The sequence below is a fragment of the Carlito syrichta genome, unplaced genomic scaffold (genome assembly GCF_000164805.1).
Source record: "Carlito syrichta isolate Samal-C Ts95f unplaced genomic scaffold, Tarsius_syrichta-2.0.1 Scaffold314725, whole genome shotgun sequence".
NCBI classification, from domain to species: Eukaryota; Metazoa; Chordata; class Mammalia; order Primates; family Tarsiidae; genus Carlito; species Carlito syrichta.
Window position 1 is genome coordinate 184,510 of NW_007258821.1, and position 24,951 is coordinate 209,460.

General features: G+C 48.0%; 1 protein-coding gene across 3 annotated transcripts in view; it reads right to left on the bottom strand.

The window, feature by feature from the left end:
- The window catches only part of PI4KB (phosphatidylinositol 4-kinase beta), a 32,403-nt gene that overhangs the window by 2,616 nt on the left and 4,836 nt on the right, over window positions 1–24,951 (bottom strand). Inside the window, exons 3-10 of one of the 3 annotated variants that reach the window (XM_021719453.1) lie at window positions 18,107–19,043; window positions 12,714–12,758; window positions 10,032–10,259; window positions 8,955–9,182; window positions 7,271–7,380; window positions 6,569–6,673; window positions 6,217–6,340; window positions 5,208–5,473 (exon numbers count right to left, since the gene is read on the bottom strand). In XM_021719453.1, coding sequence (XP_021575128.1) covers window positions 5,208–5,473; window positions 6,217–6,340; window positions 6,569–6,673; window positions 7,271–7,380; window positions 8,955–9,182; window positions 10,032–10,259; window positions 12,714–12,758; window positions 18,107–19,043 — 2,043 coding nt within the window. The remainder of the gene's footprint in view (window positions 1–5,207; window positions 5,474–6,216; window positions 6,341–6,568; window positions 6,674–7,270; window positions 7,381–8,954; window positions 9,183–10,031; window positions 10,260–12,713; window positions 12,759–18,106; window positions 19,044–24,951) is intronic. The other 2 variants (XM_008071793.1, XM_021719454.1) reach the window with 2 other exon arrangements.

Sequence of the window (24,951 nt, forward strand, 5' to 3'; positions counted from 1 at the left end):
TAATTCCAGCACTTTGGGAGGTCAAGGCAGGAGGAGTACTTGAGCCCAGGAGTTTGAGACCAACCTAGGCCACATAGCAAAACCTAAATTAAAAAATTAGCTGGGCATGGTAGCAAGCACGTGTAGTCCCAGCTATTTGGGAGGCTGAGGCAGAAGGATCATTTCAGCCAAAGTGGTGGAGGCTGCGGTAAGCTATAAGTGTACTACTACACTACACTCTAGCCTGGGTGACAGTAAGACCTTGACTCAAAGAAAGAAAAAAAATTAGCCCACTTCTAGCATTCAAATGGCTTCCAATCTGGTAGACAATCCAGAAGTAGGGAATGGTGGCCTCTGAGGCTAAGCATTTGCTCAGTGGAAGGCCTCCACTCAGAACCTATTTACCTGTTTTTATTTGTAATTCCTACCAGCCCAATGCAGATCAAAAGCCTCAACAATCAGAGGCAAGCAGGCCAAGGAGAGTGTTTAAATGTAAAATAGTGTGAAAGCTTCAAGGGGTAAGTTTTCCATCACTTTTGTAAAAAAAAAAAATCTCAGGATGCAGTACTACAGGGCAGCTGTAGCAGAAGAGTCAGAAGGAGATAAGTCCCAGGACTCTGTGGTTCCTACATGAACGACCAGTGGAAGAAGGAACAATCGACATGTTAAGCATGTGAGGCCCAGCCTATCCAGCATAACCGACCTCCTCAGTGTAGAGACTTTGTTAGGCTAAGAGCACAGGGTCTGAGGGCCACCTTCTCTGGGGTCGGTCTGACTGGCCAATGGAAAAGAGATGAGGGGAAAACTGAGTCCCACCTAAGGTCTTCTCCTTCTGAGGAAACGTTAAAGATTCAGCAGCACAGAGACAGAATTCTGAGAGCCAGAGGGGTACTAGGAGTTGTCCTAGTTCAGCCTCTCATTTAACAGAAGAGGAAACAGAGGCTCCAAGAGAGGAAGTGAATGTACTTGCTCAAGGTCCCAGGCCAATCTTTTAACTACTAGTGTTAGCTCCAGCTGGAAAGCTATTGGGGGCTTATTGAAAGCATTTCAAGAGATCTTAAAACCTGCTTGGGTCCATTCACTGTTGTCCCTTCTTTCCAGTGACTGGTTCCATTAAAAGCTTGACTGCAACTATTCTTTTTTGAGCTATTAGGAACGGTTTATCAGCTACCTGCCCTCTCGCATCCCTCCTTTTTTTTTTTTTTTTTTGAGTTGGAGTCTCACTCTGTCACCCAGACTGGAGTGCAGTGGCCGCTCCCGGCCACCGCAGCCTCGACCTGCTGGGCTCCGGCGATCCTTCTGCCTCAGCCTTCCAAGGAGCTGGAACTACAGGCGCGCGCTACCACACCCGGCTAGTTTAGTTTTTTTTTTTTTTTTTTTGAGTTGAAGTCTCACTCTGGCGCCCAGACTGGAGTGCAGTGGGCCGCTCCCAGCCACCGCAGCCTCGACCTGCTGGGCTCCGGCAATCCTTCCGCCTCAGCCTTCCAAGTAGCTGGAACTACAGGCGCGCGCTACCATGCCCAGCTAATTTTGATTTATTGTAGAGATGAGGTCTTGCCAAGTTGCCCAGGTGGGTCTCGAACCCGTGGGCTCAGGCAATCCACTCACCTCAGCCTCCCAAAGGCACAGGATTACAGGCTGAGCCACTGAGCCCGGCTTAGTTTTTTTATTTTTATTGTAGAGGTGAGGTCTCGCCAAGTTGCCCGGCGCATCCCTCTTTTTTAAAAGGATACATTCTCAGCTTCCAAGCATATTGTTTCCTAAAGGAAAGCCCTGGGGCTGAACTAGCACCAACTTCTCTGCCTGCCGCCCATGCCCATTTACTCAATCCTGGGCTGAACTCTAGACTCTCTGGCTCTGGGTTCAAAATCCTGACACTTCAGAGATAGTCTAAAGCTTGCAACCCAATTCCTTAAAAATATATTCCCCCACAGCCCTCAAATGCAGAGCCTATGCTGGGTTCATTTTTTTATTTTTTTTTAATCAATTTTTTTAAATGATATTGTGGGGTACAGTTAAGGGTTAGGTATACAATGCTGGGTTCATTTGTAGGGCTGGCAAGGTGAAATGAGCACAGGTTTTTGTTTTTGTTTTTGAGTTGGAGTCTCACTCCATCACCGAGGCTGGGGTACAGTGGATTACTTGTAGCCACCCTAGTATCGACCTGCTGTGCTCCAGCGATCCTTCCACTTCAGTCTTCCAAGTAGCCTGAATTACAGGCACGTGCTACTATGCCTGGCTAATTTTTAATTTATTGTAGAGATGAGGTCTTGCCAAGTTGCCCAGGCTGGTCTTGAACCCGTGGGCTCAGACAATCCACTCACCTGGTTCTCCCAAAGTGCTGGGATCATAGGCTGAGCCACCGAGCCTGGCCTGAGCACAGGTTTTAAAAGCCACCTAGCTGGGCACAGTGGTTCATGCCTGTAATCTCAGCACTTTGGGAGGCGGAGGCTAGAGGACTGCCTGAGCCCACAGGTTTGAGACATCATTCTGGGCAACTTGGTGAGACCTCGTCGCTACAATAAATAAAAAAATTAGCCAGGCGTGGTAGTGCACGCCTGTAGTTCTAGCTGAGGTAGGATTGCCTGAGCCCAGCAGGTAGAGGCTGTGGTGGCCGTAAGTGTGCCGCTATACTCTAGCCTGGGTGACAGTGAGACATCGACCTCCCACCCCCAAAAACTACTTAACCCTTATTTCCCTCGTGAGGAAACACTTGTCTGACAAAGGTTCTCATCTGGTTTAAATGTAAGAAAGTCAGGCCATGGCAGGCATTTTATAAATGCTAGATTTCTGATAAGGTGCTCTGATAAGCTAGATCTTCAATGGCCATAGTCTCTACCTGGAGCCCAGGCAGCATTGGGCATTTCTACCTTCCCAGGACAGTTGCCTGCCGTCTGCCCAGGGAGAGGTGGAGCTCACAGGAGCATTCAAGGTGTACAACCTGGGTCACTGTCTGGAGACTTTCTTAGAAGGCAGGGTTTAGGTGGTATAATTATTTTTGTACAATATGTGGCTCACCTATCAGTGTAGATAGGTCTAATAAAAGTCATGTGATACTAAAAGAAATGACAGCTCTGGGCAAAACAATAGAGACTTAAAAGTTGTGGAAATCAGTCAGGCTCGGTGGCTCAGCCTGTAATCCCAGCGCTTTGGGAGGCCGAGGTGAGTGGATTGCCTGAGCCCACGGGTTTGAGACCCGCCTGGGCAACTTGGTGAGACCACATCTCTACAATTAAAAAAAAAAATTAGCCAGGTGTGGTAGCACGTGCCTGTAGTTCCAACTACTTGGAAGGCTGAGGTGGAAGGATCGCCGGAGCCCAGCAAGTCGAGGCTGCAGTGGCTGGGAGCGGCCACTGCACTCCAGTCTGAGTGACAGAGTGAGATTCCAATTCAAAAAAAAAAAAAAGTTGTGGAAATCAGCGCCAGTGCAGTCGCTCACACCTGTAATCCTAGTACTTTGGAAGACCAAGGTGAGAGAACTGCCTGAGTCCAGGGGTTTGAGACCAGCCTGGGTAACTTGGTGAGAGCTCGTCTCTACAATAAATCAAAAAATTAGTTGAAAGCCAGGTTCAGTGGCTCAGCCTGTAATCCTGCACATTTGGGAGGCTGAGGTGAGTGGATTGCCTGAGCCCGCGGGTCCGAGACCCGCCTGGACAGCAAGACCTCATCTCTACAATAAATAAAAAAATCAGCAGGGCGTGGTAGCGCATGCCTGTAATTCCGGCTACTTGGAAGGTTGAGGCGGAAGGATCGCCGGAGCCCAGCAGGTCGAGTGGCCGGGAGTGGCCACTGCACTCCAGTCTGGATGACAGAGTGAGACTCCAACTCAAAAAAAAAAAAAAAAATTAGTTGGGCATGGTGGCATGCGCCTGTAGGTCCAGCTGTTTGGAAGTCTGAGGTGAAAGGATCCCCTGAGCCCAGCAAGTTGAGATTACAGTGGCCATGAGCGTGACACTACACTCCACTCTGGGCGACAGTAAGTCTCTGACTCAAAAAAAAAAAGTTGTGGAAATCATACATTGGAATAAGAAGTAAGGAGGGTTCCTGGCTGAGAGTTTCAGCCTCATATCCATCATGTCTCTTATGTCTATCTTCTCTCTTCTGTTCTCGGTCACTACCACTTCCCTTAGTTCTAGGTCCTATTACCTCTCGCTTTGCTGCCAAAGGCCCAGCTACATCCACCATCACCCATAGGGCCATAAGGCATTTACTAAACATAGACTGCATTATGTCATTCCTCTGCCTACAAAACAAACAACTCAGCTTCACAGTGAAGGCCCTTGTTAAACCGGCGTCAATTTACCTGTCTGATGTCACAATCTACTACTCTCCTGCCATGCAGTGCAGTCCAGATTTAATCACACTGAATCATTTCCTCTAGCTTGGATGTAGTTCTCTCACAGCTTTCTCTGTCCTCATCCCCCCTCGTCCTTTAAGACCCAACCTGCTCACTTTGGGAGGCTGAGGAGAGAGGATTGCCTGAGCAACTTGATGAGACCTCATGTCTACAATAAATCAAGAAAAAAAATTAGCCAGGCATGGTGGCACGCGCTTGTAGCTCCAGCTACTTGGAAGGATGAGGCGGAAGGATCCCCTGAGCCCAGCAGGTTAAGGCTGCAGTGGCCGTGAGCATGCCACTGCCCTCCAGCCTGGACAACAGAGTGAGACTCCAACTCAAAAAAAAAAAAAAAAAAAGACTAAGCCGGGCTCGGTGGCTCAGCCTGTAATCCTGTGCCTTTGGGAGGCTGAGGCGAGTGGATTGCCTGAGCCCGTGGGTTCGAGACCTGCCTGGGCAGCAAGACCTCATCTCTACAATAAATCAAAAAATCAGCCGGGTGTGGTAGCTGCATGCCTGTAATTCCGGCTACTTGGAAGGCTGAGGCGGAAGGATCGCCGGAGTCCAGCAGGTGGAGGCTGCGGTGGCCGGGAGCGGCCACTGCACTCCAGTCTGGGTGACAGAGTGAGACTCCAACTCAAAAAAAAAAAAAAGACTGCTCACTCAAGCCCTTACTCCTCCACAAATCCTTAATTTCTTTGCTCTTTTATGCTAGTACTTATCTGCCTCCTGACTTAATGTCATGTAAACACATCTGTCTCTGCTTGAAATATGTTGTTTCATCTTTACATCTTTGCTATAGAAGGCAGTAACAAATCATTTTAGAACTACACATGAAGAGATAGAGGGAATCTTAGAGAAAGGTTAGAATGAAGGGCAGAAGTACACCCACCTGTCTTTAACTTGCAGCAGGTAGCAGACCAAGCAGTAGCCAGCACAACTTTGTACAAAATTGCGCTGGGCACTGAGGAATGCCTCAGTGGTATAACTGCCATGCTCCTGTAGGAAGTAATCGAGCAAGGAGAGCTGTGACTGTTTCTTCACCTGGTGGATGGACACAGCGTTGACCACTGGTTCAATCATGCCACTGTCAGCCGAAATCACAAGAATCTTGTATGGCTTGATCCAAAGGGGCACTCGCTCCTGTTCCCAAATGGACTGCGAGGAGACATAGAGGTACTGGGATTCTCATCTTTCTCCAAACTAGAGGAGGAGGCTAAAATTGCCCCCTTTTCGTCAACTTCTCTCCTTGGTGGCATTGACTTCCAAGCCACCGAGATTCACTGATCCTACTGAGGACCAAGGAGTTTTGAAAGGAAGTCCAGGATCTGACAAAGTCAGGAGACTACACTCAGTGATATGTGGGAAAAGGTATTTTACAGGTAGAAAGTCCAAGAAAGGCAGGGAGAACAGGAAAACTCATTATCAATTCACAAGGAGGGAGAGTGGAAGCTATGAATAAAAGGATTTAGATCCAGAGAAAGCTCCTCTAGAAAATGAAAATATTTGTAACAGTATAAAGAACTGGATTAAACAAGCAAAGTTTCGTGCAGGTAATCAGCCCAAGGGGCTGAGAGGATCAATATTTCAGCACACTATAACCCACCTGCTGCAGACAACTTAGAAAGTTCTGATCTAAAGGACAAACGTAGCATCCTGTAAGTTCAGTGATCAGAACAGGGCAGGTGCAGTTCAAGAAAGGGCCAAAAGAGGCTGCTGTAGAGCTGTTCCTGTGGCTGCACTTCCCAGGGGAAGAGAGCACCAGCTTTAATCTGCTTCCAATTTAGCCCTGGACAGGAAGCGGGTCCCCAGCAGGGTTCTCTGCAGCACAACCTGTGTGGTCACCTCAGGTGGGACAGAGTTGGACTGAGTTCCCCTTCTTTCTCCTTCCCTTCTCTTACCTGCAGTTGCTTCAACACCTGGAAGGCCAGCAGCTCTTGCCGAAGGTCATCCCCACACTTGACAATGACTGACAGGAGCCGCCAATTGGGAAGATGACCATAGGGGGAGCCCTCTCTGATCCGCCTGTGAGGAGAGAAGTAAAGGGTGGCAAAGGGTAATGCCAGGGTGAGGACAGAGACACAGTTTCCACCAAAAATTCACAACAAACACCCCATAAGGCAAGGACTCAGATTGCCCGGGAGTCTGACGGATTTTCTGGAGACTGGTGGACAACAAAGAGGGTGCAGTGAGCACCTGCAAGTGCCTCCAAGCTTTGGGACGGGTCGAGAGACCACCCACCACCCAACTCACCGCACTTTCTCCTGCCAGGGCTCCTTGAGAGCAACTGCAGAAGGGTCTTCTGGGTCTCGTTTGAAGGCTGTGGGGGTATGAGCCAGTTGTTCTGAAAGGCGCCGTCTAGTGGGAGGAAAATACATCAGGTGCTTGGAGAAGCTACCCCAGGACTTCATGCTCCTGTCTATGCTGGCATTTCCTACACTGTCTCCTGGATTCTGGGCACACAGAGGTAGGAACCCAGGTCTAGAAGGAGTCATTGAAGGAAACATAGCCAGTGACATGTTTTTGCTAACTTGGTGGTTAGTGAATGCATCAAAATGCAGATTACCAGGCCCACCTATTCCTCTACCAAGATTGATTCAGAATGGGGTATGACTACACAATCTGCATTTCAACAAGGTCTCCTCCCTTTCCCTTGATTCTGACACACTTCAAGACCCCACTTTGAGAAATACTGCTCGCATTCCTTCTTCTGGTGCTTTTATCCCTTTGGAGTTCCTCTAACATTCAATTTCCTTTTGTAGTAGCCCAAGTAATTTCTCAGCTACACCCTCACTGCCTCAAGTTTGGAGGCCTTAGGACAAAGATCAACTAAGGAGAGAAAAGGGAAAGACACAGGCTGACAAGAGATGGTTACGACGGAGAGGAAGGAGACAAAGAGACAGACAGTGCCCGGAAGAGGGAAGAAAAATGAAGGGCAACATGATCTAGCCATACCGGATATCCCCTGCTGCAATGAACACAGGCTCCTTGCTCTCCTGGCTGGTGATGCTGTCCACGGAGAACTGGGATATGTTGTCACAACTGTTGGTGTGCACTTCAGGGAGCTAGGGAGAGCAGGGGAGTGCTGGTCAGAAGTGCTAGGCACAGGTCTCCCTTCTTCCACCTCCTGCTGCTTGCCATCGCTATGGCATGTTCGTCCTTCCCTTCCAAACTCTGCTCCAAAAAGCCTCCTCCAGTGATACACCACATAGACCCTAGAGCAGTGTTTCTCAAAGTGTGAACTGTTTGTATCAGAAATACCTAGGATGTTTGCAAGAATGCAGACTCCCAGGCCCCACCATCGCTCTGATTTAGAATGACTGGGAAAGAGATGTGAAAGTGTACATTTTTAACAAGTTCTCCAGAAGGCTCCCAATACACTAAAGTTTGCAAATCACTGCTATGATCTTCAGGAAGCCTGAATGTTCAGCCTCAGACTGAGAGCCCCTCAACATTAGGGATGCATTCTCCCTTAGGGCCCAGAGCTGACTAGATCTTTCAGACTATTTCTTCAGTCCAAGTCATTCAGTCCTATCTTCCCATCTCTCTCTCACTATAGAATATTCTACCAGACCTCAAGGCCCATGTCAAGCTCCTTCTCTCCTTCCTTTGTACTGGAGCATTTCTCAACTCCATTTGTCACCTAGTGCATAGTGTCTTCTTGTATATCTCAACTTTTTTTTCTTAAATGTTTGTATCTAATTTCCCCAATTGGACTGTAAGCTCAAAGACAGAGATCCTGTCGTTTCATAAAGTGAAATTTGGCTGTGCTAATGGCTCTACATAAAATCTTACCCTGGCTCGTTGTGACCCTAGAATAAAGATCAAGTGTTGAAATTTCCTCGTCTTACAGGGTCCTTCCTACAGTTTGGCCTGTGCCAACCTCTCCAGCCTCGTTTTTCACTTCTCACCTCACACCCTCACATCACATCCAGACAAAATTTCTCAGTTCCTATAATGCGCCAAGCTCCCTCTTATCTCCTTGTCTTTGCACACGCTATTCACTCTGTCCAAAATACTCTGTGCCCAGCTAATTCCTACTCATGCTTCAGGCCTCAGTTGAGATATTACTTCTTCCAGGATATCTTTTGTGATTCCTACCCCAAGTCTGGAGTGAGCACCACCCCCACCCTTGGGTGCTCCTATAATGTCCTATCCTCTACCACAGCTTAAATCACACCACACTACAACTACCTGCTTACTGGTTGTTCTTTTTCCTATTAGGTCATGAACTCCTCCCGCAGGCAGGGACCAAGTCTGCTCACTAGCACACAACGTGCACATGGAAGGCCCTCAATAAATATTTCTTGAGTTAATAACGTATGACTTATCCTTCTCTGCTATCCTAAGACAACTTTATATAGCAGGTATTTAATAAATACTTTCATTACATTTCCCTCACTCCCCTGGGCCTAAACGTTCCTTTTTATATTCAGCATGAATTCCTTTGCAGGAGAATGTGCTCTACCACGTCTATTCCAGACTCAGTCTGCTCAGAGCTGTATCCCTCATGTCCCTCACCACTCATCGGGTACTTGCCTCACCTTGCCTTGGGGTGTGCTCTCTTGTTTCAAATATACTGAAAGCTCCTGAAGGGCAGATGCTGTGCCCCAGTGTTACCTCCTTGGGGCTCCCTCACCTCCACTTGCAGCTCGCCTATGTCATCCACTGACCAGGCCTCGTCATCGTTGTCGTAGTTGGGCACAGTGCTGAAGCTGCCAGCCCGCTGCTCATGCGTGATACCACACTCGGGCAGGTTCTCTACAGACCGTGTACTCCGAATTCTGTTCTCAGGGATCCGGGCAGGGACACTGGTGGTGTCAAAGTTTTCACATTCAAGGACTTCCACATAGATCAGGTAGGGAGCCTGGGGTGGGAGTGAGAATAGTACTCGCAACTTATCTCCACCACTCTTCCCCACTCTGTTAATACAGTTCTTTCTGTTGCTCACTTCCAGCTCTAACTTTCATCCATCAGTCTCCTGACACTATGAATACCATATTTAGGGCAGACACGTGTCCTATGATCACCAATATAAAGAATGTGGGAGCTGGTGGCTCACTCATGTAATCCCAGTACTTTGGGCCAAACCACCCCAGACTATCAACGATAGCCAGCAAGAGGCCTAGATGCCTCTGTGGGCTTGTCCTAAAGACAGGGCCCCGGGGGCTACAGTGGACAAAAAGACTGGGACAAAGCTGGGCACTGTCTGAAGGAGGCATCTAGTCTTCAATATTTCCTCTGAAAGAAAAATCTGAACCATTAGTACTCATTCCAACCAGCAGACAAATTCAGCTATTCCAGAGAGAATTAGGCATCCTTCCCTCCTTCTGTCTACCTGCTCAGATCAGAAAAGATCTTAGAACAAAACACTTCCCTAACCTCATGGCTGCTGTACCTGGAAAGCCTAAGAGTTACAGAAGAGCTGGAAAAGAGCAACCAATGACTGAGGAGGAGGGAGGGAGAAGAATTTTCCTGAGATACAGGAAGAGGTACACTGAAAAGCATAGGCTTTGTTGGTCCAGAAAAACAAAGCCTAAGAAGGGTGACAGGAGGGCCCTGAGTCACAATAGCACTGAGGTTGACACATGCATCATGAACTATCAATGGAGTCTATGATGTTTGTGGGGACATCCCTGGGCATACACACAGACCCTGGACAATCATGGGAGTAGTGTCATGTCAAGGGTAGGGGCTTGGGCCAGAGTCTACCTACCTTGTCCTTGGAGTTAAGGACAACAGCCTGTGTGTGGGGCACACGGACCACGTGGTGGTCAAACCCAGCGGTGGGTAGCCAGACGCGGGCGGGGAGCTTATGGTTGAGCAGGGAGAGCTCTGAGATCAGCCGCTGTGTTTTCTGCTCTTTGGTGGGGAGCGTGGCCAGCCGCTTGCCAATTGCCATCAGGGACTTGATGAATTCTCGCTCAGGAGCCAGGCGAACAGGCTACAGAGGATTTGGGTAAAACAAAAGATGGTAAAGAAACCATAGGAAAAAGTGGCCCACCTACTTAATCACTCCTGGCCATGCAGGCCAGGGATCCGTGTCTGGAGAACTCCAGGGAAGGAGCTACCATCTGGTTCTAGTAAGCTATTCTACCCCACCCCTCACAGCTTGAACTGAGAACAGCCCACACATTCCTTCTGCACAGGCTACTTCTTAAAGATGAGAGGGGAGCATGAATCCAGGTCACTGGGATGCACCCCTCTTCTCTTGGACTTGAGTTCCTAAAGGACTGTCCCAAGGCTTCAGAATGGGAAAGGGGACAACATCCAGAGAGGTTAGCCAGGGCTCCAGAGGGAAGAGTTGCTTACACCTGAAGTGCTTCACCCTTCTCTAGAACAGCGTTGTCCCTCTCCCCAGCTGGATTCTTTGGCTGGCTCTCTGCTGAGGGGCTCTGCCAGGGCCCACAAGGCTAGGGAAGGGAGCTCCAAGTCAACATCTCCCCTTTCAAAGAAGGAAGATGCTCTTCATTCAAATTACTTCTGTTGCTATCCAAGGTAGTCCCCTGTGCATCCCAGTCTCTTACAAGGAATCAATGCACATGCAGGGGATGGAAAGAGGATGAGCAGACTTTGCATTCATGAGGCAACAATGAAGGAGAAAGAAAAAGCAGATGGAGAGAGGGAGGTGGATGAAGAAAGCAACAGCTCCTTTCAGTCTCTGATGACCCTGAAAGCCTCTTTCAGTGACTCCTCCCTGGATCCTCTTGCCCTACCTCTCAGTGACTAGGCTCCCCATATTAGTTTCCTGCTATGAGTTTGGCTCTTTGAGCTGGGCACTTCAGTCATTCCCAGAAAAGGCAAAGTCAGTCTAGGGAGTCAGGTGGGTATGGAGAAAAAGATGGCCTCAGTAAGGCATGAAGGAGGTCTCTTTTCCCAGTCTAAGGCTTTCTACATAAGAAGCATTTTATCAAGAAAGCCACCCAACTCTCCATCCCATTGCCCCTCAGTTAGATAAGAACAGCATCTCCTCCTCTTATAGAAAGAGCATTTCACTCACCAGACTTTTCTCTCCCTTTCTGTGTCTTACTTAGTTTCCTTACTGAGAATTTCTACCCTTATTCCCTCACACTGCAAAAAAAGAGCTTCTTTTGAAAACTAGGCAGTATCAGGTCTGTCTCTGCATGTGTAACAGAGCCAAGGTTTAAAGGAAAAGCTCATCTCAACCTCTATCCCGCGAGGGCTGGCTCAGAGTGTCACACAGGTAATTAAATAGGGTATCTGTATCAGTCAGGAATGCTTTAGGTTTAAAAGATATACAGAAAAGAGAGAAAGAAAAGGGAAACAACAGAATCAGGTTTCTATGGTCCCTGGAAATATCCTGGGGGTCTAACAGAAAAAGAGAAAGAAAAGAAGAAGAAATTGTAAGACTCACTCCTTCCTTCATCCTGATCCCCTAATCAGTCCACTCAGGTGGCAAATGGTCACTATCTCAAGGACCCTTCACCCCAACCAATTCACAGTCATCTCAGGTTAGAAAAGGCAGAATTCCTTCCCATCTTCAAGTCAGCATTTGGGTTAGGGGCCCCTAAGTTGTGTGAATGTGTTGGAAATGTGACCCCTGGCCTCAAGAGAGAGGCTCTACCTCATGGGAGGAGAAAGGAATTGTGATAGAAAGGGGATTAGCACAGAACACAGAAACTGATTGGGGAGACAAATCAAAAATAAGATGTAAAAAGATCATTCAAACTCCCAGAGGGTCCTGCATTTCCTCTCACGTCTCTGCCCAGCAGCAAGGTCTAAGACCCTGTGGGACAAGAGGGTCAGGGGTTAGTCCAGAGGGAACAAGAAAGGAGAAAGGGGATTAGGGAACGTCCTGGGCAGTGAGCTGGAAAAGGGAAGAACTCAGACCTGGAAAAAGGGTGGTTGAAGTTAAAAAAGAAAGCCAGTTGTGGGAGGCAAAACTTTCCTTCAGGCCAAGTCCTGTTTATATTTGGAGTCAGCTCACCAGCATAGGGCCTAGCATTTAGAAGACTCTGAATAAATATTTGATAATCTGATGGCAGAAGCCATGGGGAAAGGGTTCTGGGTGGGAGAAACAGGATCCTGGGGGTTTGTGCCAGGCAGTTCTTGGCTCCAGTCCAGGAGTGAATTCTACCTCTCTCCCAGCTGTTTGTTCCAGACACCCAGGAGCACTGGGGGCTGAGGAGCACTGTATCCCAACTATCTCGGAGAAGAGGATCAACTGAGCTCATCTCAGCCTGGGCTCAGGGCATCTGCAGCAAAGGACAGGGAACTCCTCCAGATCTGGGAGGTCTGAGCGGGAGGAGCTGATCCCCAGGAAGAAAAGGGCCTTTTATCTCCAGCTTTGGCCTGGGGGCTCAGAAGACCTGGGGACGGAGAGGAAATGCGGCCATGGGGGGAGCCTGCCACCCAGTCCCAGCCTGGCCCCACTTACGGAACTGAATGAATTATCAATACTCTCGGTGCTGGAGGAGAGCTCCTGGGAAAGGGCCAGAGGGCAAAGGGAGAAGGAGGGGGTGGGGGGGGAGAGAGACAAAGCAAAGAATTTAGCTCCAATTTGGATCATAACTGCTTCTCTCATGAAGCTCTACCTTTCTGTTTTAATATAAGAGAGTCAACTCAGAAACGCCCCTTGCCCAGATCTTGACACTTATGGGAGATGCTGGAAGACCAGCTTGGATTCTGCAGTCAGAAGCGTTGAAGGGACAAAGAAGCCTCTGCTTTTCACTTTATCCCCTTCTATTCTCGCCTGATAAGTCTTTCTAGAACAAAATGTTAAAGCCGGGTCCCTAGGGCAGTAACTGTACTACCAAGCTTCCTTGCTCTTTCTCTTCACCCACTCACACGCTTTCAACCAAATCCTTCTTGGGGACCGCCACAGAAGGACTGGATTTAATAGGCTGCATGATCTCCATACTGGAAACCCCAGGGGGAAGAAGAGTTAAACTTTCAGAGTCAGGCATACCACTTCTCTAAACAGCCTCACTATCCCCCTGGGAAGCTGAATCTCAACCTTGACCCTGTGTGACAAAAAGCATCCCACACCTATGAACCTGAAAGCTCTGAGCTAGATGCTGGAGGGAGTAAAGGATAACTCAATCTTTTTTTTCTGAGTTGGAATCTCACTCTGTCACTCAGGCTGAAGTGCAGTGGCAGGCTCACAACCACCGTAGCCTAGAGCCACTGGGCTCAGGTGATCCTTCCGCCTCAGCCTTCTAAGTAGCTGGAACTACAGGCATGTGCCACCATGATTTGATTTATTGTAGACATGAGGTCTCACCAAGTTGCCCAGGCTGGTCTCGAACCTGTAGGCTCAGGCAATCTTCTCACCCTGGACTTCCAAAGTGCTGGGATTATAGGCGTGAGCCACTGTGCCCAGCCTAACTCAATCTTATATCTACCAAACCTCCATAGGCTTCCCATCAGGTTACTCTACATGAAACTCAATATATTACAATTTTTTGACAAACATTGGGGAGTTAGGTCATAACTAAATCCACCTGAGAAAGGTGACTAGTTGAGCTGAACAGTAGCTGTCCTACTTCCAGCCCAGAGGACTTATCTAAATATCACCCTATTCCTGTGTCTTACTGGTGTCCATGAGAAAAACAGGGGAAAGAGATGGTGGTAAAACCCTTATTTGGCAGTTCTGTGGCAATGCTCATGCACAGGGACCATCCTGGGTTCTGTCCAACAAGGTTCACAGTCCTGGGGGTTGGGGGGGGCGAGGGGAACAGCCAGCTGGATTTAAGAGACAAAGTCCTGGGAGTTCCCAGTGCAGAAGGGCAGTAATCACTGAGCCTCTACTCTGGAATCTGCATTTTAAGTTATCTACTTGATTTGGTCTGTTTTTGTTTTTGTTGGAGTCTCACTCTGTTCCCCTGGCTGGAGTGCAGTGGCACACTCCCGGCCACCACAGCCTCAACCTGCTGGGCTCCAGCTATTCTTACGCCTCAGCCTTTCAAGTAGCTGGAACTACAGGCACGCGCTACCACGCCCAGCTCATTTTTGATTTATTGTAGAGATGAGGTCTTGCCAAGTTGTCCAGGTTGGTCTTGAACCCCTTGGCTAATTCAGTCTTTTTTTTTTTTTTGAGTTGGAGTATCACTCTGTCGCCCAGACTGGAGTGCAGTGGCAGCTCCCGGCCACCGCGGCCTCGACCTGATGGGCTTCGGCGATCCTTCCGCCTCAGCCTTCTGAGTCACCGGAACTACAGGCGTGCGCTACCATGCCCGGCTAATTTTTGATTTATTGTAGAGATGAGGTCTCGCCAAGTTGCCCAGGCGGGTCTCGAACCCTCGGGCTCAGGCAATCCACTCACCTCAGGCAATCCACTCTCCCAAAGCGTGGGATTCCAGGCTGAGTCACCAAGCCTGGCTTAATTCAGTCTTAAATGGTTTAAGTTCAGTTCCAGCTGGAGGTCCTACAGTCAGGTCCTTTCTTGAAGAATCTGGACAGGAGCACTTTGAGGGAGAAGCTGCCCTAGGGAAACACTCCCCTAAGGCACACACTCTTCCATTTGGAAGGGAGAATTAGTGCAGTGGATGCCAAGTTCAATTTCTGCCTAACAGCTGGTTGGGGAAGGAACAGCAGCCAGGACATTGGCTTCACCAGAAACACTCCAGCTGATTCTCTCAGATAGGTCCTGCCTGACTCATTAACAGCCTCGGGGGAAGGGAGGTATATCATGACCTGCTCCCTGGGCTTGAGTCACTCATGCTGAGTCAGTTCCAGAGAGTAAAGCTGAGGCCAAGAAGCTGACATCACATTGTATCAGGCTGGAAGGCCCACTGGGGCTTCCAGTGTGACACACAGCAGATTTCTCTGTACAAAGGTTGCAGTCCCAAAAAGACAAAGCTAATCTACTAAGAGTGTCATTATGTGGGGCAGGGTGTGGGGTGGGGGTGGAACCTAAATCACTCTCTGCTCCCTGCACCCCATTCAAGGCCCAAATACTTGACCATTTGGTGCGTGAGCAGAGTTCCCTGACTAGGCTATAAAATTTCTTTGAAGGAGTAGGCTTTGGGGGGTGGAAGGGGAATGAATGGCAGAAGAGGGGAGAAATCAGTGCTAGAGCCCCCTGGTTGTTGGGCAGAGTGTAAGGGATTCCTCATGGAAAGAAACAGAGTCATCTGTCAGATCTGGGCAGAGAGGAGTTGTGCAGAGTCCCCAGGCAGGAGGAGAATCATATACAGTCCCCAGGCCTCTTCCTTGAGGCCTCACCTCACCTCCGGAGCTCCCCTGCTGGTGGTAGGAGTACTGGATTAAACTCAAACATAAAAGGAAAGCAAGAGACAGCCTTCTGAAGTGTCTCTGCTCAGTCCTTAGGAAATTCAGTGCCTCGTTTTAGTAAGCTGTATACTTCCTGCTTTTAGCAAGAAACAGCTTTTCGAGACACTCATAAACTACACAGTTCCCTAAACACTGGGGTTTTCATAGTACCTTATACATTCCTAGAAGGAAGGACGGTGTTTTATCCTTCATCCTCCACAGCCTCCAGCACGCTGGAACAACTTCAGTAACTATTTGTTGAATGAAAGAATGTTGCTCGACAGGGAGAAGGAGGAACAGAATGAAAATCAATTCCCTTGGTATTTGGAAGAAAGGCCCTGATAAATGTATCCTCAAAATGCCAAAGGGGTTGGGAGAGACCCCTGTGCTGTAAATGCCAGTGCTTAGAAACCTAGTGATATTCATATTTATTTTCTGTCTCTCTTTCTTGGTCTTCCATTTTCTGAGGAGTCATAATGGATTCAGGTGTCTCATTCTGCCAGCATCAGATAACCTAGGAGTGCCTAGGGACACAGTATCTTCTTCCTTTCTGAGATCTAGTGACCCAAGATAAGGAGTCAGATGGGAAGAATTGCAGCTGGAGAACCCACCCTAGCGGATTTAAAAGCATTCACAGAATACCCGCCTCTTGGTGTCATTCAAAATCTCATTCTGGAGTAGGAGTTAGATGCAAGGATGAGAGACCAAGGATAACTGAGTAAGAAAAGCCCCTAGGCCTTAGTTTTTTTGGTCCTAAAATGAGGATTACAAAATGGATATAGAAAAGAGTTAAGATTGCCAAAAGGCACTAAGGAATTCACTTCCAGTTAATCACTCTCATACTGCTACAGGTTTGACCCCAAGATGAGACAGCTCTCAAGCTCTTCACGACCTTAGTTCTACCAGAATCTAGATGGATCTTCTTGCTCCACAACAACCCCCCTTCATGGCCCTCGGCTCTGCTGCCAAGCTCAACCAGAAACGAACATGGTCCATTCTGGTTCTGAAAGCGTGGGCTTTGCCTGTGTATGAATGTGGAATGTTAGATGGCCACCACCTGGGCCATTCTTCTCCAAATGGCCTGTGATGGCTGGGCACCCGGGGAAGTAAATGTTGAGAAACCACCAGGGCAGCTCAGCTGAATGATTATGGACACCAGCTGTAGATTGAGTCCTGGTCTGACATTCACCAGTTGAGAGACCTTGAGTAAATCATCTAACCTCTCTAAGGCTCAGTTTCCTTGCTGGTAAAATAATACCTATCTCTTAGGGTTGCTGTCAGGATTAAGTATAAAGTACTTGGCGTGATGCCTGACACATAATAAATGCTCAATAAATGTAAGCACTTTTAGCTTTACCATCATTACATTATCATAATACCAGATTTCCAGAGAGAACAGGCTCTGTCGTCTCCCCTCCCTCTTGCCTTTTCCCTTCCTGAGTCACTCTGACCTCCCTCTACTTGAAAGAAGTCCCATTGTATCAAAAATGTGGGTGGGTTATGTGCCCTACAGAGGCAGATGCCAGGACCGTGGCTATACACATTTTCCTACAAGTGCAAATTCCTCGTTTTTTTCTCACTTCTTTTCTAGGCTGGGCTGGTAGCCAGGATGGGAGCCTGGCCAGTGGTGAGTCAGAAACGAGGACTGGGGCACCATTGTCTGGCTAGGACACCAGGTCAACGATGCTTGGTTGACCCCTGGACAACTTTTCTTGCTATCTGTCCCGATGTGGAGTGGAGGGTGGGTATAACCTACTGATATGCTCATCTACTCCCTGCTCTGTATGCTAAACTGGAATACCCCCAATTGCTGCTATAGCTTCCTTTTCTTCCTAGCCTCCAAGTCCTTGCCTAGGCACAAGATTTACTCTATATATCTCATACTAAGATTGCTTCTCTCTTCCCTTTGTGTGTCTTCCAAATGATATGGGAAAGATACCAGCAAGGCACTCTTCCCTGCAAGGCAAGGCAGGCAGGCAGGAGAGCATTCTGCAGATGCCTCAGTGATAAAGGATGAACCTTACCTTTATGTCAACAAAAGGCAGGATCTTCAAGGGGTAGGGAAAAGGGATTATGAGGAGGAGCGGTAGGGAGAATGAAGCTGATATTCTAACATCTCCCCTTCCCCGGCATACACAAAGACAAAAGCACCTTTTCCTTTCCCAGGGGTGCTGCTCTGAGAGGCTCTGGTAGCTACCTCAGGTCTCAAGTCAGGGTGGGGAGGGCCTCTGTCATAGTTCCCAGTAGGTAGCTAATGGAATGACAGTGCAGTTCAGTAAAAACAATTTTGGACAGAGTCAGGAGTATTGGCCTTGTCATTAGCTATCTGACCTGAGGCAAGTCACTCTATCTCCCTGAGTCTCTGAGTTCTTCTCTGCAAAAGGAGGCAGTTGGAAAACATGAATTCTAAGGTCTTTTTCCATTCTAACATTCCATGCTTTTATCAGTGAAATGAAACAGAGGGAAGGACAGAAAGGACACAGTTATCCTCTGTAAGACTTCCTGTCTCCATGCAGCCCTCTGCCACTTTGCCTCTTGGTCCCCCCAGAAATTTACCTCATCCTCATTCTCCACTTTAGGGTTGCTGGCTGTTCGTTTCAGGTTGCTGCTGAGACTTATGCTGGCGGTAGCATCTGACTTAGAGCGCTGGTGAGTCCTTTTGGAGGGAGACAGCCCTGTGTCAGGGGCTGGGCTCAAGGAGGGCAGCTCCCTCTTTCGGTGAGCTGGCTTCAGCTCATCTGAGAGGATCAGCTTCCGTAGCTTGGTCCCACGGGAGTGTCGTTGAGTGGAAATGTGCATGTCTGAAGAGTAGGCCCCCAGCAACAGGGCACACTGGAGGGAAAAGTTAATGCTCTGGCGGCAACGGTGGACTATGTAGGGCTTAATGGCATCACCCACGTCCTCATCCATGTGGATGTACATGTTAAGCAACTGGGGCAGATAGAAGTCCACGTCCTCATTGCGAAAGCAGAAGAGCCGGTTGCCGATGTAGGCTTGCACTCCAGGCTCTTTGGAGTTATACAGGTATGAAATGGCCATGGAGATGTCAAATAGTTTTGACTCAAACAGCCTCAGCAGCCAAGACTGTTTAGCTGAGTTGTTCTGCCGCCTCCTTCTTGCTCCTTTGGCTGTGCCCGAGGCCACAGTGGCCCCCATCTCATCTTCCTCCTCCCTGATCTGGGCAGGAGGATCATCTAGGCAACGAATCTCACTGTCCACACCATCCCCATTGACCAACTCCAGCGGGGTGCCTCTGCTAGAAATGGCCACACCTCCATGCAAAAGCTTGACTTTCTCCAACACCTCCTGGCAGGCCTTCTGGGCCACCTCAGGGTCAATCACTGATAGTTCCCCGACCCCCTCGGTGATGACACTTAGCAAGGATCCCCCATTATTCCCTGGTGGGCCAGGAGTGGGCTCAGAAGTTGACTTCAGCGGGGTAGGCTCCACTACTGTGTCTCCCATGGCCACAGCCAGACTTCGAGCTTCCAAGCTATAGAAGGAAGGAGGGAGAAAGGAATAGAAAGGGAGACACATACACACACTGGTTAGTAGTGCTATCCTCAAGTCTTTCCTTCACCATGAAACCTTCCCAGGCACTTCCTCTTTTTGTCTTCCTGAACTCCTTCAAAATCAGATGAGAAGTCATCCCCTCCCAGAAAGCTTTCCCTGACTACTCCACTTCTTCCTCTTTTTTTTTTTTTTTTTGAGTGGGAGTCTCCCTCTTTCGCCCAGACTGGAGTGCAGTGGCCGCTCCCGGCCACTGCAGCCTCGACCTGCTGGGCTCCGGCGATCCTTCCGCCTCAGCCTTCCAAGTAGCTGGAACTACAGGTGAACGCTACCACGCCCAGCTAATTTTTTTTATTTATTGGAGAGATGAGGTCTCGCCTGCCCAGGTGGGTCTTGAACCCACGGGCTCAGGCAATCCACTCACCTCGCCTCCCAAAGGCGCGGGATTACAGGCTGAACCACCGAGCCCAGCAACTACTCCACTTCTAATCACTATAATACTTTATGTCTTCCGCACTTAATTACTTGGCTTAGCCTCTGTTTTTAGCTGTTATATGTGAAATGCTGCTTTGCACGTGTTATATAGAAACCTCAGGTAGACTGAGAAGAAATTTGAGTCTTATTCCCTCATCCCTAACTCTTCAAATACTTTTCTATCCTCTTGTTCTTCCCAGCTCCCTTTAAATGCCTGTCATAACCTTTTTCTTTTCCTCTTTAAGCTGTATTTCCTTACTTATGTAACATTCCACACACAGGTTCTGATCATCTCACCTTCATTTAATATTAAAGTCTTGCTGGGTGCGGTGGCTCACGCCTGTAATCCTAGAACTTTGGGAAGCAGAGGCAAGAGGACTGCCTGAGCCCAGGGGTGGGAGACTAGTCAGGGCAGCATGACAAGACCTTGTATCTACAATAAATCAAAATATTAGCCAGGCATGGTGGCACATGCCTGTAGTTCCAGCTTGGTAGGCTGAAGTGGAAGGATCGCCTGAACCCAGCAGGTTGAGGCTACGGTGGCCGTGAGCATGCCACTATATTCCAGCCTGGGTGACAGAGTGAGATTCCAACTCAAATAAACAAAAAAAAAGTCTTGATGTATTTCTCTAGTACAGATATTTCCTTACCTTCCCTTTTAGACTCAAAGTTGCCAGGGAATCAAGGCCAGCAAACACCATGCCAGGTTTCACTCAGAAGACAGCACTAAAACAACCATCATCAACCTTGCTGAAGTTGTGCCATTTCTCTGGTTGTCTGATTTCATGACATCCACCCTCTTTCTCCAGTGCTGTGGCAGCTGATGGATAGCAGAAAGGGCCCTGGACTTATAGGCAAATAGGCTAGAGTTCAAAATTCTCACTCTGTCTTTATGAGATGTGCAAGCTAATGTAAGCCATGTATCTTCAACTGTAAATTGGGAAAAAAATACTTCTCATTGTTGCTGTGTGGAACAAATAACTCCATGTGTGTAAAAAGATCTAGTACAGTCTCTGGTACCAAGTAGTACTTAATAAATGCTAGATGGATCTTAATCATGTAAAAGGTTAGTATACTATGTGTATGTGTGTGTAATATAAAACTGACATTGTTTTATGAGGAAAATGAATTAGAGTTACACTTGTTTAAAAATCTTCCACACACTGATGGCAGCCTTCTCCGGCCCAGACACTACTTTCCCCATTATCACACACATGCTGTGAGAAGTCAAAAAGAAATCAGGCTAGAACTCAGATTTAGAACTTCCAAAGAACAGGGAGGATCAAGAGTCATATAATTAAGAACTCCCCCTGGAGGGACTCTTGAAGGAAATTCAGTAGAGTATTCCACTGACAAAAGCCATTGCCCTCTAGCAGCGATTCTTCAGAGCCTCACCAAATCCAGATCAGGAGAATCAGTGCAAAACAGGAGGATATTTCACCAGATCAACCTGGCTCCAGGTTAGAAACAGAAATGGAGACACATACACACACTGGTTAGTAGTGCTATCCTCAGGTCTTTCCTTTGCCATGAAACCTTCCCAGGCACTTCCTCTTTTTGTCTTCCTGGACTCCTTCAAAATCAGATGAGACATCTGGTTATAACTAACAAAAGATACAGAGGTCTTTTCACAAAAACACAGAGTGAGCCTAAGACACACTCAGGAGCTTGAGCACGAGGAAGGCTTTTGCAGAGCAGAAATGCAGGTAATTTCCAAATACTAGTGACATCACCTCCAACTCTGGTAACTCTGGGTACACGTACTTTGGCTAGGTAGAAGAAAAAGGCCCACAGATTCTCTAGTCACTCTGGGAGGCTGTTTCCCACCACCACCCTTCCAGTGCCTCTTGCTGCACCTCCGAAATGCTAAGAGTCAAGGTTACTTTGATCTGTCCAATATCATATAATCCAGCTCCTATTTCCCAGCAGTCACCAATAAAGTCCCACAAATAAACAGATGGGGAACTGTTCTGTTCTCAGAGATCACCAAAAAAGGCTATATCAGTTTATCTACATCTCCCAACTCTGTCAAGCAAGAAGTTCATTCCTGAATTTAGTAGCCTTCATGCAGCTTGAGTTCAGTATTGGTAAAAACGTGAAAAAAAACTCTTTCACTATTCTCTCTCCCAAAATTAGGCAGTGCCCTCTGAGCAGCATGGCTGACTATATGGATCTGTCTCTACTTGCAACTACAGGTTGCATGGGAATAATAAGAAGGAAGCTTTAATCATTCCCTGCCACACCTTCATAGGGCACTTTCATCAGAGGGTCACCATAATTCAACTGAGACCACTATCTTTTGGGTCTGCTTAGAGACTCACATGTTAGTCCAATCATCCTATACAATAAATTCTTTTTCTCAGTCTCTCTATGCTTGGTACATTCTTTCTTTTTCCTCTACTCCAGAGACTTCTTTTTTTTTTTTTTTTGACTCAGAGTCTCTCTGTCACCTAGGCTGGAGTGCAGTGGTATGCTCACAGGTACCACAGCCTCGACTTGCTGGATTCAGGTGATCCTGCCACTCCAGCCTTCCAAGTAGCTGGAACCACAGGCACATGCCACCATGCCTGGCTAATATTTTGATTTATTATAGAGATGAGGTCTTACCAAGTTGCCCAGGCTGGTCTTGAACCCTTGGGCTCAGGTAATCCTCTTGCCTACACTTCCCAAAGTGCTGGGATCACAGGTGTGAGCCAATGAATCTGGCAACTCCAGAGATTTCTAAGTCACTGAAAGTTCCCAAAAGCCCACTTTTCAAAACTTTCAAGGGAAATGAAGTTCAGACGTTCTCTTACGTATGATGTCTCAGACCTCACTAAGAAATCTGGCAGATGCCTGCCCCAATTAATTACAATTAGAATCATTACTGGTACCAAGAAGGTAAGTAAGGATATCATCACCTCTTGTATCCCATAGGCAAAAGAAGATTCCCAGGGCTCAGCTTAAAATGCTCTATCATAGCATTCAGAGGACTTTGCCATGGACAGACTCCCAGACTTGGCAGCCTTTACTCCACAGGGAACCAGACAATGTCAAGAGATCCAGGAACACCAGACTCTTTTCCTATATAAGCAGCTCTGCCACCAGAAACCAACAAGCTGGAGCTGGGCCTCCCTCCTGGCCTCTCAGAATTAGGGACTGCCTATATCTGAAGCAAGTCATAGGGAGAAGGAGGTATTGAAGGGAATAGTGTAAGACTGTTTCAGCAATTCAGACAATAAGAAATAGGAAGAGGATTCTCGAAAACCTAAATCCAGATATGGTCCCGATGTCAGTTTATTATTTTCAAATGCAAATAAAATATATCTTTTTCTTTTTTTGAGTTGGAGTCTCACTCTCACCCATACTGGAGTGCAGTGCCCGCTCCCGGCCACTGCAGCCTCGACCTGCTGGGCTCCGGCGATCCTTCCACCTCAGCCTTCCAAGTAGCTGGAACTACAGGCATGCGTTACCATGCCCAGCTAATTTTTGATTTATTGTAGAGATGAGGTCTCGCCAAGTTGTCCAGGCAGGTCTCGAACAGGCAATTCACTCACCTCAGCCTCCCAAAGTGATGGGATTACAGGCTGAGCCACCGAGCCCAGCTAAAATATATCTTTGAGGGTAACCATTCTAAAGAAAGTGAAAGGACTGGAAAGTGAAAAAAGAGCAGGAACAAGTCCTATGCTCAACACCCTTCCCCTTGTAAGTCAGAGGAATAAGAAAAAAGTAACAGAAGAAAATTCAAACCTTTAATATCAAACGACTCCTCTGGCCTTCAAGGACGTTCAGACAACTGAGGCTCCAGGATTTACATTAGGAGCCTAAACTCTCCTTTCAGATAGACTGGAAGGGAGATGGAAGAGGCCTCCTCTGCCCCAGCCTAGTAGCTGGCCCCTAGGAAAGTGGGTTGGGCATAGGGGGAGTGTTGACAACTGACTGGGTTCCATAGCTCCTAGGCACAGCAGACAACCCTGGTCTGAGCATCAGGGGTTGTGAAAGGTCAGAACAGAGCAGAGGCTGGAGGAACAGAGGAGATGTACATATATGTTCTCAGTGACTGAGGAGGGAAGTGCATGTCTGCAGAGAACTCTGGGGGGAGGGCATGCTATCACTCAGCCTGGCTTCCCATTTCTCATCAGCTCAAAAGATTTTAGTCAAATAACCTTTCATTGGCCTCCGTTAAAGGACATTATTGGATTGGTCTCTGCTAGGACAGAATGGTAAAGAACCCCAAATCAATGCCTTCACCCAGTTAATCACCATTCCCTTCTTCAGATCTTTCTCCATGGCCTAGATAAATATGAATTAGTTCAGACCAATCCTAATGTTTTTATACATTCCTTGAAACTCGAGGGATTTGTCAATGTTGGAAATCCTGAATCAGAAGGGGCACTATCAGGTCTTCTCTCTTTTTTTTTTGTTTTTGAGTCGGAATCTCACTCTGCCACCCAGGTTGGAGTGCAGTAGCACGTTCATGGCCACTGCAGCCTCAACCTGCTGGGCTCAAGCGATTCTTCTGCCTCAGTCTTCCAAGTAGCTGGAACTATAGGCATGTGCTACCATGCCCAGTTAATTTTTTGATTTATTGTAGACACGAGGTCTTGCCATGTTGCCCAGGCTGGCCTCAAACCTGTGAGCTCAGGCAAACCTCTCGCCCTCACCTCCCAAAGTGCTGGGATTCCAAGTGTGAGCCACCGTGCCTGGCACAGATCTTCTCTTTTTTTTTTTTTTGAGTTGGAGTCTCACTCGGTCACCCAGACTGGAGTGCAGTGGCCGCTCCCGGCCACCGCAGCCTTGCTTGCTGGGCTCCGGTGATCCTTCCGCCTCAGCCGGAATTATAGGCATGCGCTACCACGCCCGGCTGATTTTTTTTTGGATTTATTGTAGAGATGAGGTCTCGCTGCCCAGGCAGTTCTCAAACACGCGGGCTCAGGCAATCCACTCACCTCAGCCTCCCAAAGGCACGGGATTACAGGCTGAGCCACCGAGCCCGGCTCTGAAGTACTTCTTAAAGGCCATTTTCATAGACTGGCCTTAAAGAGATCATCTGATCTAGTGCTCTACTTCCCAGCAGGCAGGCAAGCTCAATTTCCCTCCTCCTTTTAAAGGATACTTTACTCCTCTACCCTTTTTTCCACCTCTCATGATCCTGTGATTTGGATCTATAAGAAGTGGAAAAAAGGGTAAGGGAACTAATATCTTACATTTGCCCTACAAGATGGGTTAAGGGAGACTGTTAAAAGGTGATGGAGCTGGGCTCGGTGGCTCAGCCTGTAATCCCGTGCTTTGGGAGCCTGAGGTGAGTGGGTTGCCTGAGCCCACAGGTTTGAGACCCACCTGGGCAACTTGGCAAGAGCTCATCTCTACAGTAAATCAAAAAATTAGCCGGGCGTGGTAGCGTGCACCTGTAGTTCCAGCTACTTGGAAGGCTGAGG